Raw genomic sequence first — 12,802 nt, 5'->3', positions numbered from 1 at the left:
TGCTAAGTGAGAGTTATGTTTTAACTTGAAGCCTAACACTTTCGTGTTTGTATTTATCTATTATTCTTATTTGTCATTTTATCTAACTTTCTTAGTAATTTGCGTTGTTAGAATATAATATAAGAGAAGATGTTATACTTACTACTAAAAAGTTTTACAACTTTTATTACTAAATTAATTATCGTTGATTTTGTCAATCTAACCGTTATAATTTATTGAAAATTAATAATTAATTAATAAGTGTATCCAATAAATTATAACCGATTGACATAAATTAATGGTGATTAATTTAATAGTAAGAGTTGTAAAAATTTTCAGTAAAAAGTATAACTGCCCCCTAATATACATCATTAAAGAGGTCATCACCTAACAACTTAAGCTTTTGGATTAAATTGATTCTTTACACGGTATCATAGTGATGTCCTGGGTTCGATCCTAGCGGCCCCCATTTTTTTTATGGAATTTCTTAGCATTGGTAAGTTGGGTCTGTCACATCATCCATCTATCAAGCCCAAAAAACTTTTATGTGAAAAAATGTGTTAGAATATAATATAAATTATTAAAGAGCTTTCACCTAACCTCTTAAAATTTGTGGGTTGGAGTGATTTTTTAGCTGCCTAATTGAATACCGTTGTCTCAACTCTAAACAGTGGGTTGAATATTCCTTCGTACACAACTCACTATGCCATAAAAATGGAGCAGCGATCACAACCCCTGGAATATCCTTCCGGTGCTGAATAAGACGGCAATATTCGTAGTTATAGCGTCTTACCAGTAATTAGAGACAAATTAACTTGGCTGTGTTTTGTTAACCGAAATGTTCAGGAAACAAGAAAGCAAATGCATTGTTTTTGTTACTTTTAAAAATATTTAACAATGTAGAAATAAAGAAGAAAAGTTTCAAAAAGACATCTCTCTTTTTAAATGAGTGTCTTTTGGCAGTATTTTCTTAGAAGTTAGAATTAACCAACACTCACGCCGTCTTTAGAGATTAAGGGTGTGCATGACAACCTTTCTGGAATTATTATTATTTTTTTATAATTTATGTTTCCGGGAACAGAAATGAATAGAAAACTCGTTTGTTAAAATTGGTTTATTTTTTTATTCCCGGAATGAACCAGTTTAATTTTTGTGCTATGGAACAAAAAAAAAAGAATCAAAAAAAAAAATTCTGTTATTTTGTTCCCGGGCACAAAATAAGAAACACTTATTTTTCTCAATTACTCTCCAGTGTTGGAATTTTTAATTCCTTTAAACTTTATGGTGATAACTATCACCTACAAGCCAAGATCCATCATACCAAATTATAAAGAAAAATAAGAACAACATAAAGGTGGAGGAATACCTGTCTCCATTGCAGCAGAATAACTTTGATCTTGTCTCTTGGGGTTTGTAGTCTTCCTCAGTCAAATCATCCTAAAACTGAATTCCTTAGTGTGACGTCTCTCTCTTGATGGGGAAGAGAAACTAGGGTTGTTATTTAATATATTGGGGACCATAACCCTTTTTTATAGTATTTTTATCTTTATTGTTGGGCGAATAAGCTCCCATTATACCTAGTTGGCCCAACACCGGTATCTACTCATTCAGCCCATACTCACTTAGGAATCTATTTGGGAATATTTAACTGATCACTTTAATTTACCCAATATATATAAATAGCACAATATAATTATTAATATAATATGTGACCCACAATAATTATTAGAAAATATAATTTCCTAACAATCTCCCACTTGGGCCACATATTAACTTGAGATAATTATATCGTATATCTTTAGTGCGCAACTGTATGCTATTTTTCTTTAGATTCCTCCTTAGATACAATCTGGTCCACCTTCTATATCAATATGAGATCATGGCGGCTTTTGTCACTTTCAAGCGTAACTAAACCTTCCATGGTCATCGCACCAATATAGTCAATGACATAGATCAAGTATGGATGAATGGCATGGAAATTACGTGCAATGTGATCTTACCATGCTTATTTCCAACTGGTCCTACTTTAATCTTTATGAGATCAATCCTAAATTTTCTGCATACACAATGCAGAAACACAAGCACAAAATATAATACATTCAGAGGGAAAATATCATTGAATTCTTTATTCTGCAGAAAACAAACATAAGAATATTTCATTTCTTTATTTACATAGAACACCAACATAAAGAACTCCCACTAAACCGTAGTGTCATCGAACAAAACAACACCCATATGAGCAGTATGCTCGTGAAAGACCTTAGGCACTAAGCCTTTAGTAAGCGGATCCGCAAGCATGGAGTTCGTCCCTATGTGTTCTATGGAAATCTGACCACTCTGAACTCTTTCTTTAACAACCAGAAACTTTATATCGATGTGCTTCGATTTTGAAGAGCTTCTGTTGTTGATGGAGTACAACACTGCTGACCTATTGTCACAATAAATCTTCAGTGGCCTTTCAACACCACTCACTATATGCAGCCATGTGACAAAGTTTCGCAGCCATACCCCATGGTTGGATGCCTCAAAACAAGCTACAAATTCAGCGGCCATAGTAGAGGAAGCTACGAGTGTCTGTTTAACACTCTTCCAAGAAATAGCTCCTCTAGCCAACATGTAGACATAACTTGACGTGGATCTTTTACTATCTTGGCATCCAGCAAAATCAGAGTCAGTATATCCGACGATCTCTAATTCATCTGACCTCCGATATGTAAGCATATAATCTTTAGTTCTCTTTAAATACCGCATAACCCTCTTGGCTGCTTTCCAATGACCCATTCCTAGATTGCTCAAGTATCTTCCTAACACTCCCACTATAAATGCTATATCAGGGCGAGTACAAACCTGGGCATACATAAGGCTTCCTACTGCCGAAGCATAAGGTACCTTTGTCATTTCTATCATCTCAAGCTTACCTTTAGGGCATTGGGCGAGACTAAACTTGTCTCCCCTAGATATGGGCGTATCTCCTGACGAACAATCCTTCATGCCAAATTTATCCAAAATCTTTTCAATGTAGGCCTTTTGTGATAACCGTAGGATACCTTGAGCGCGATCTCGAAGTATCTGTATTCCTAAGACAAAAGATGCATCACCAAGGTCCTGAAAGTAGAAATGGCCTTGAAGGCCGAAACATGCGTGAGGGAAAAACAAATTTTTTTCGCAAGCGGAACACACATGCATATCAAGATACATACTTTAAGACGTATGTCATACCTTGTTCGTGAAAACTCAAGATGATCAAGGTAGGTCTGAAGGGTTCAGACCCTCTAACGTTGACCCACACCACCCGCGTCTAGATACAAGAACTCCTTCCAGTAAGGCCGCCGATTGATCACCACAATAAGGCTTGCTATGCGCTCAGTGTGTGATGCAGGAGGCTAGGTAAAAGTGTTTAGAAGAGTGAAGTGTTCTAAGAGAAAACCTCACAAGGGGCGCATAGATGAGTAGAGAAAGGCTTGGCTTTTTCACCAAAAACTAAGGAGGAACTAACTGCTACTTAAGCACACAAGAGGAGCCTTTTAAGTTTCAAAACAAATCAAATTTTTCTCCCAAAAATCTGATCAAGGTGGCGCCCTATGGGGAGAGAATAAGTGGAGTTGTTGCATTTCAAAAATTGCCAACAACATCCCAGAATATTCTCATGAGACTAAGTTCAATACCTAGTCAGAAATCTGATCATGAACCATCATATAATCAGCTATATGGTGCGCCCCATATAGCCTAAAAGGTGACCAGATACATTTGAGTTAGTTGCATTTCAAACTTAAAGCAACTCACTCAAATATTCTCCCAACAGACCGTATCTTCTGGAGCTGATTTTGATGATCAAATCTAGCCAAAATCAGCACCCCATTATCCTTGGATTATGTCCAAAAGATCTCCTCCTGATATGTTCCAACAAGATCTCATCTTATCCTTTTGTTATGAAACAACTTTTCATAGCCAATTCAAATTCGAATTTCAAACATTTGAATTCAAACTTTCAAACACTTAAATTTTAAATTCAAATTCAAATTCAAAATTCAAAATTCAAAATTCAAAATTCAAAATTCAAAATTCAAATTCAAAATTCAAAATTCGAATTTCAAAATTCAAATTTCAAATTCAAAATTCAAAATTCGAATTTCAAAATTCAAATTCAAAATTCAAATTTCAAATTTCAAATTCAAAATTCAAAATTTAAACATTTGATAATTAATTTAACTAATTAAATTAATTAGTAATGTCTTGGACTATCCAAGCCCATTACTTTGATCCATGCGCCCTCCACCCTATCTGTGGAGTTCCAAACTGCTTCTTGGGCTAATAACAATTGTTAGGCCCAATACCTTTAATGCTAGAGCATCTAGACAATTAGGTGTTAGTGTGTGACCCATTAGGTCTAACATAGCCACTGACATAAATGGGCTTGGGCCCAATAAGCCCACAACCCATCTAATGACAACACAGAGCACTAGCAATGCTTTGTTGCCCCAGAACTAGTTAGATTAATGACTTGATCATCCTATTACACATATTTGGTTGCCGTATATATTTCCTTTCGTCTCGGTTACCTTCCCATAAAACCTAGGGTAAGGAAGCGTATCAACCCTTGCGGTTTAGGCTAAACTTTATTTGAAATAGGGAATCTTCAATTTACAGACTCTAAAGGCAAATCATCTTATGATCTCTTTTACTATGCATAGATTCCCGAGTCCCTGTAAATGTTATCCCGATTTCTCCGGTTTACAGATAACCTAATCTCTCACAGAGATTTGATGAATTCCTTCAGCTTATCACCCTAGCCCTGTGTTCTTTCAGGACAAGCCCAACAGTATACCTATGAGTCTCCATGTTTCAGGCAGACGAGGTGCACAATCAAAACATGCCTTCTAGAACACAGTCTAGGTAATAACTTCTGGTCTTAGGAAAGACATACCCAAATATAAAGAGACTAATCTAATGATACTCTCTGTGAGAGTTCCTCATAGAGTCTCTTTGTGGGTCTATTCAGTGCGAGCTATACCCTTATAGGTCCACCCACGACTTTAGCTAAGACATCTCCATATCTGTAGCTCATGAGGTCTTTACCTTGCATCCAAATACAAGTAGATAAGTCGTGCTAGTCTTACCCGAGATCACTGATCCCCATTCTCAGTGTCTCTAGACTAGGAACATAGCATTAGGAATAAACATGCAGTATCCTTGAATCCTCATGATCGTGATCTCATCACAGATACTCAAGAGATACCTATTTTATTCCAAGGGGTTTATCCAGTTACTCATATAAATATTAATAGTAATATTGAGACAAAATATGAAACAGGATAAATAGTGCTTTTATTTGCGACAATATAAAAGGTCTACATATGTCCTAATCTAATCAAAAGATTGTCTCTAGGACATCCATATACTAACAGGTCCTTCATCTCAAAAATTTTAGTGAGAAGTTTCTTGGTTTCATGCAATAAGCCTATATCGCTACTGGCAAGTAAGATATCATCAACATATAGTATCAGGAATATGAATTTACTCCCACTGAACTTGTGATACACACAATCTTCCACTAAGTTCACCTCAAAGCCATAGGAGATAATAACCTGATGGAATTTGTGGTACCATTGACGAGAAGCTTGCTTAAGGCCATATATGGACTTTTTTCAATTTGCAAACCATAGACTTTGAATCTCCCAATACAAAGTTTTCTGGTTGCACCGTATAAATTGTCTCATCAATGTTACCATTGAGAAACACTGTCTTTACGTCCATCTGATGTAGCTCCAAATCCAAATGAGCCACAAGCGCCATTATTGTCCTAAAGGAGTCCTTCGTAGAAACCAGAGAGAAAGTCTCTTTATAGTCTATGCCTTCTTTCTGAGTGAAACCTCTAGCAACTAGACGTGCCTTATATCTTTCGATGTTGCCATTTGAATCCCTTTTGGTTTTAAATATCCATTTACAACCATTGGGTTTCACATCTTTAGGCAACTCAATAAGATCCCAAATGTCATTGTCTTTCATAGATTGCATCTCATCTTTCATGGAATCAATCCATTTATGAGCATTAGAGCTTTCTAAGACTTGTTGGAAGTTGATTGGATCATCTTCCTTCAAGCTTAAAATATTTTCATGCTCTTGAAGAAACACAATATAATCATCCGGAATTGCATTTCTCCTTTCTCTAGTGGATCTCCTTAATGGCACTTCTTGAGTTTGTTGAGTTTGTTCTATAGGTGGCATAGGGGGTGATTCATTATTGTCTTGACCCAAAGCAATGTCAGATATCACAGCCTGTTCCATAACAATGTTATGAACAGGGACCTGATCATTAATTGCTTGTTCCGTAATTGCATCTTGAATGATGACAATATTAGGAAGAGAAATATTATTTTCTTCCTTATCAAAGACAACATTCCTTATTTTATCTTCCCCCCAAACTCAACATCCTCAAGGAATCTGGCATTTCCCGTCTCCAAAAAGGATCTTGTAGTGGGATTATAAAACTTAAAGCCCCGAGAGCGTTCAACATATCCAACAAAATAGCAGCTGATTGTTCTTGAGTCCAACTTTCTTTCATTTGGCCTATAAGGCCTTACTTCTGCTGGACAACCCCAAATGTGTAAATGCCTTATGCTAGGTTTCTTTCCATTCCATAGCTCATAAGGGGTTTTTGTCACTGCTTTGCTGGGAACCCTATTAAGGATATAAACTGCAGTCTTTAGTGCTTCTCCCCAAAGTGATTCTGGCAATGAAGAATGACTAAGCATACTCCTCACCATGTCTTTAAGAGTCCGGTTTCGCCTTTCCGCAACACCATTCATGCTAGGTTTACCTGGCATTGTGTATTGCGGCACGATTCCATACTCCTTTAGGAAGATCGCAAAGGGCCTTGGACGTTGTTCACCCGATCCATCAGATCTACCATAGTATTGACCACCACGATCAGATCTGATGGCCTTAATTTTCTTGCCTAACTGAAGTTCAACTTCAGCTTTAAATTCTTTGAACACATCCAATGATTGTGACTTCTCTCTAATCAAATATAGGTATCCAAATCTTGAATAGTCGTCTATGAATGTGATAAAGTATTGTTGACCATTCCAAGAGGCTATAGAAAATGGTCCACAAATATCCGTATGAATCAATTCTAAGACGTCTGAAGCTCTGTTGGAACCTATTTTCCTTATATTTGTCTGTTTCCCCTTTATGCATTCAATGCACACCTCAAAAACATCCAGATCAAGGGGTTCAAGAATTCCATCAGTCACAAGCCTCTGAATTCTCTGTTTAGAGATATGACCTAAACGCTTGTGCCACAGAACCAGTACCAACAAACTAAAGTGAGAGTCATACCCTTCTTTTCGCGCCATGCCTAGTATTTGGAACACTCTTTCTTCATGTGTCCAGATTTCTTACAAAAGAAGCAGGTGAATTCCTGGTCCTGCTTCTTTTGCTTCTTTGGCAAAGCATCTGCATTATCCTAAGCTCTCTTTCTTTTCATGTCTTGAGAGGTTGATGCGAAGTGAGCACTATCAGTCTTCTCTCGCTGTAACCTCTCTTCCTCTTGCACGCAGTGAGAAATGAGCTCATTAAGAGTCCATTTCTCCTTTTGAGTGTTATAACTCACCACAAATTGACTGTATTGTGCAGGAAGAGAGATAATAACTAAGTACATAAGCAACTCATAGGGCAGCTCTAACTTTAATGCCTTTAGTTTTCCAGCAAGATTAGACATTTCCATAATATGCTCCCTTATGTTTCCCTTTCCTTTATACCGCATGTTTATGAGTTTGGACAAGGTTTGACCAATTTCAGCCTTTTCATTTCGAGCAAAGTATTGCTCGAGTTCCTTCAGAAACAACTTGGCATCAGTAGTCTCAACAATCGAGCCCCTAAACGCCTCCGGAACGCAACGTTTCATGATCATCAGACACATGCGATTTGAGCGTTCCCACTTCTCAATTTTATCCGTTTTTGGATTTTCCTGAGTGGAAGTGGGTTTCTCAGTCCTTAGCGCATTGTCGAGATCCATGTGGCCGAGAACAATTTTCACATTCTCTTTCCACAACTTGAAATTTGCCCCATTAAGCATTGGAAGCATATTCATTTGAGCAACATAATTGGCAGCGGTAGCAGAAACTATACAGAGAACCAATAAAGATAACATACTAATAACATGTCATATCATATATATTCATACACGATATAGACAAATAATCCGAAGTAAAATGAGTTTATTATAAGATACCTAGCACAACATTAATATTTAGTCTGTGGACAAAAATATCAACTTGTAAGTGGTACTCTTAATGTAGTAATCAAACATTGACAATAAGTCCTGTCAAATCATAGCCTTCCTGTGGGCCGACTATGAATTACATGGAGAATTCTTGATAATTGTCACATATTTATTACCACAGGTATGTTTGTTACTTGGCCAAATAATAATCTTCCGGTGGGCCGATCATTATCCGCATAAGCAATAAACACACACATGATCACACAACATATATTATTTGACCAAACAATAACCTTCCTGTGGGCCGATTATTATTTGCATAAATAAAATATATTTATATGACCAACCTATTTGAAATCAAATTAACCTTTATAAATTTGGCCACTGTGGCGGCTAACAAATCTATCATATTTAATTTCAAATAGAAACCTTTAGGGATAATAAACCTATTTAAAAACAAAATAACAACAATAAAGAAAATTATTCTTTATCAATTCTCAATGTATATAAATATACATATTGTATCATTATATCATTATATCAATAACAATAAATACCTTTTCATTATAAGGCTTAAAAATTAATGCACAATCGACGCACATGTAAGTCTTTTCAAATGAAAGCTTGAAAATGATGCACACAATAAATACCTTTTCATTATAAGGCTTAAAAATTAATGCACAATCGACGCACATGTAAGCCTTTTCAAATGAAAGCTTGAAAGTGATGCACAATACCCAAAAATTTAAATTTGGCTTTTGACAAAGAATATCAAATCTAAAAGAAAATCTCAAAACCAAAGACCTTAAACATTCGATTTCTTTCAAACTATAAGTCCAAAACATTCTAAGAGAATTCATTGTTTATTCAAAAAATTCAAAGAACAAAACCTCATCGATTATAAAGCCAAAATTCTTCCAAACATTCCATCTATTCACAGATTCAAAATTTAAATAATAAACCCTTATTAAACTGTGAATCCTAGTTTTTTTTTTTCTAAAAAATGTAGCTTTTGTTCCAAAACCAAAAAATCACCGTCAGGGAACAAAAATAACACTACATAGCTAATACAAAATACATAAGATGGAACCCATGTTCAAAAAATAATAAACTTTATGCCAAAAGACAATAAAGCAAAACTTTTCATGATTAATCATATATAAAAAATCACAAAACTTAATTCCCTCATAATTCAATATGACGATGGCTCAGATACCAATTGTTGGAATTTTTAATTCCTTTAAACTTTATGGTGATAACTATCACCTACAAGCCAAGATCCATCATACCAAATTATAAAGAAAAATAAGAACAACATAAAGGTGGAGGAATACCTGTCTCCATTGCAGCGGAATAACTTTGATCTTGTCTCTTGGGGTTTGAAGTCTTCCTCAGTCAAATCACCCTAAAATTGAATTCCTTAGTGTGCCGTCTCACTCTTGATGGGGAAGAGAAACTAGGGTTGTTATTTAACATATTGGGGACCATAACCCTTTTTTATAGTGTTTTTATCTTTATTGTTGGGCCAATAAACTCCCATTATACCTAGTTGGCCCAACACCGGTATCCACTTATTCAGCCCATACTCACTTAGGAATCTATTTGGAAATATTTAACTGATCACTTTAATTTACCAAATATATATAAATAGCACAATATAATTATTAATATAATATGTGACCCACAATAATTATTAGAAAATATAATTTCCTAACATCCAGCACTATCATCATTATCATCACCACCATCATCCCGACATGACCACCGCCACTATCTGCCACTGTCGTTGTACCACCAATGTCGTCGTCACCACCACAACGCCACCGCCACCACGGGGCCATCGCCACCGCCACCACGGGGCCATCGCCATCGCCACCAGAAAAAAATCAATTTGTAAATTATTTCTTTTATATTTAGTTAACAAAATAAAAATTAAGATTTAAAAAAAAAAAAACGTGTCCGAGCGTGTCCTAACGTTGACTGCGTGTCCAAAAAAGTTGATTGCGTGTCGAAAAAAACGTGTCGGAGAGTTGACTACGTGTCCTTAAACCCTATTGCTCAGTAATAAATAATCCATACATGCTCAGAGCAGAGAAAACAACCAAGAAAAAAAGTGGATTAGTGAAGAGAAGAACCACCACAGCGAAGGAGAGGCGGCGGCAAGACAAAGAGGGAAGATCGAAGAGGCAGAGCCGTGGAGGAGGGGAAGAAAGGAGGAGGAACCACTGAGGTGAAGACGTCTGGAATTTAGGTTAGCAGTGATTTTTTTTTTTTCACAAAATTGCGTCATTTAATGTGAATATTTTTTTTAAAAAAAATTCAATGACCCCTTCTAATCAGAGAGTCACCGAGACCTAGTCAGGTTTCGGAAGTCAGAAGGATCAACTTGCATGCAGGGTCTAACTGTTGACCCTAACCCTTAGAGAGTGGCGGTCAAGGTTGACCCGGGGTTAGGGGCAAAGTTTTCAAACTCTACTTAAAATAAGAAAAATTTCATTAAGTTACTTAAAGTATTCCATTTACAAATAAAGGGAACTCTTACACAAAAGTTCCAAACTTGATATGAATTGTCAAACTCAATGACTAATCATATTAACTTGTAGGAGAGGAAGATGAAACTGAATAAAAAAATTCTTTTGTTGTTGGAGGGAGATATGCTAGAACAGGCATCTGTTGTGGGAGAATTGGTAATGGAGCTTCAAAATCAAGCACCTTAATCACTTTTCTTATACAGGGTCTGGATGTGCAATCTGGATTAGCACTCCATAACCCAACTACCAGTAAACATACCATTTGCTGCACATCAAATGCCCCACATAGCTCTGGGTCTGCTGCTGCAAGCAGATTTCTAATTCCATAAAGCTCCCAAATCCACTCAACTAATGATACTTCACCCTCCTTTTCATTGTGGTGAATGGCTTTTCTTCCACTGGCTAACTCCAACAAAACAACCCCAAAACTGAATATGTCTGATTCCTTTCTAGCCTTGCCTGTGTTTATATATTCAGGAGCAAGGTAACCCATGGTCCCAGCCACAACTGAGGTTTGTGACCCTTTCTCATGATCAACCAGCCTAGCTAGGCCAAAATCGCCAAGCTTAGCATTGAAGTTGGAGTCCAACATTATGTTGCTTGATTTGATGTCCCTATGAAGCACACATTTTTCCCATCCTTCCTGAAGGTAAAACAATGCTGAAGCCAAGCCCAGAGCTATGTTGTACCTCACCTGCCACGGCAAGATGCTTTCTCCGCGAAAAAGATGAGAGTCTAAGCTTCCATTAGGCAAGTACTCGTATATCAAGTGGAGATCATTCTTCTTGTGACACCAACCAGTGAGTTTTACCAAATTCCTATGCCTCAATTGGCTAATGATCTTAACTTCTGCTTCGTATTGCTTTATACCCTGCCTAGAATTTGCTGATATCCTCTTTATAGCAGCAAAGGAGCTAGAGTCTTTCAAATAGCCTTTATAAACACCGCCAAAACCACCTTGCCCAAGCTTTTTTGTCTCATCGAAGTTGTTTGTTGCAGATGCCAATTCATAATAACTAATCTTTTTAGGTCCAGTGCTGCTTTGGAGGAATTCAGCATCCATCTTAAGATCAGAACTGGTTTCCGATGTTGGTTCTTCTTCATATCCTTTATTCTTCTTCGGTAATAAAATGTGGACCAACCCTACTAAACTCAAAGATAAACCTACACCGATTCCGATTCCGATTCCTTCCAATAATTTTTTCTTGCTTAACTTGCTTTCCTTCTTAGGATGGACATGAATTGGATGGCTTGTCCTAAATGACCATGAAAGCAGGGTATGTTCCTCAAAATATGTTCCTGTTGCAGCTGATATGCCAACATAAACCGACTCTGGTAAGTGCTCTGTGATATCAATGTGGTATGAAAAGAACTGTGGAGTCTGTGTTATAGGCCCATCACCGATTTTGCGTACAGTGAAAGAAACATTTAAATTATTATTTCCTGAACTGTATTGAACACTACAGTAACAAACATCGCCTTCTGCAACATCTATAAACCATTTCTTTTGTTTTTCAGACTTCATAGAGTTGATATTCACACCCACATGCTGGTAAGGTGGGTCCCAATAATCTTGGTAAGTGTCAAATTCCACTGCCACAAATGAATAGGGATCAATGGAGACAGGTATGCCTGCAGGAAGAAGACCAAGACCTCCTCCGCCTCCTAAATCTGTTGTACTTGGGAGATTTGGGCTTGCTAGGAAGAATGCCAAACCATCTCCAAAAGCACTGTTATTTGAAGAAACAATGAAGGAAAAGTTGGTTGTGAAGTCTTTTTGCCAAATATGAATAAGGTTGGATCTTGTGATCCGCCCAACACTCCCAAACCATTCGCTTACTAGGCCCGTTGTGTTTGCTGTGAGCTCAATGCGAGAACCTGAAATAGAAGCATCTCCTTCAATGTTTAACTGCTTTTGATCAACATTTAAAAAGTTGGGGTAATCAAAACACACAGGCTGAGCATGTGCAAGAGGGATTATCAAGAAGAACAAAATGGTTCCCATTGCATAACACAACAGAGGAGTTGTTGCATGGACACCACCATTATGCCAACCACAACCAGCCAT

At 36.9% G+C, this 12,802-nt stretch overlaps 1 protein-coding gene across 1 annotated transcript; it reads right to left on the bottom strand.

The window, feature by feature from the left end:
- Window positions 1-2,026: 2,026 nt before the first annotated feature.
- Window positions 2,027-12,802, bottom strand: LOC133304027 (L-type lectin-domain containing receptor kinase IX.1-like). The gene is made up of 4 exons (XM_061503998.1): window positions 10,801-12,802; window positions 7,592-8,103; window positions 6,741-6,938; window positions 2,027-2,035 (listed from the first exon to the last, which is right to left on the bottom strand). Exons 1-4 carry the CDS (start codon window positions 12,800-12,802, stop codon window positions 2,027-2,029), a joined length of 2,721 nt encoding a protein of 906 aa, XP_061359982.1.

Source organism: Gastrolobium bilobum, unplaced genomic scaffold (assembly GCF_033153095.1).
Source record: "Gastrolobium bilobum isolate Gb01-03AN ecotype WA unplaced genomic scaffold, APGP_CSIRO_Gbil_v1 utg33132, whole genome shotgun sequence".
Classification (NCBI taxonomy): domain Eukaryota; kingdom Viridiplantae; phylum Streptophyta; class Magnoliopsida; order Fabales; family Fabaceae; genus Gastrolobium; species Gastrolobium bilobum.
This window is presented reverse-complemented; position numbering and strand designations above follow the sequence as displayed.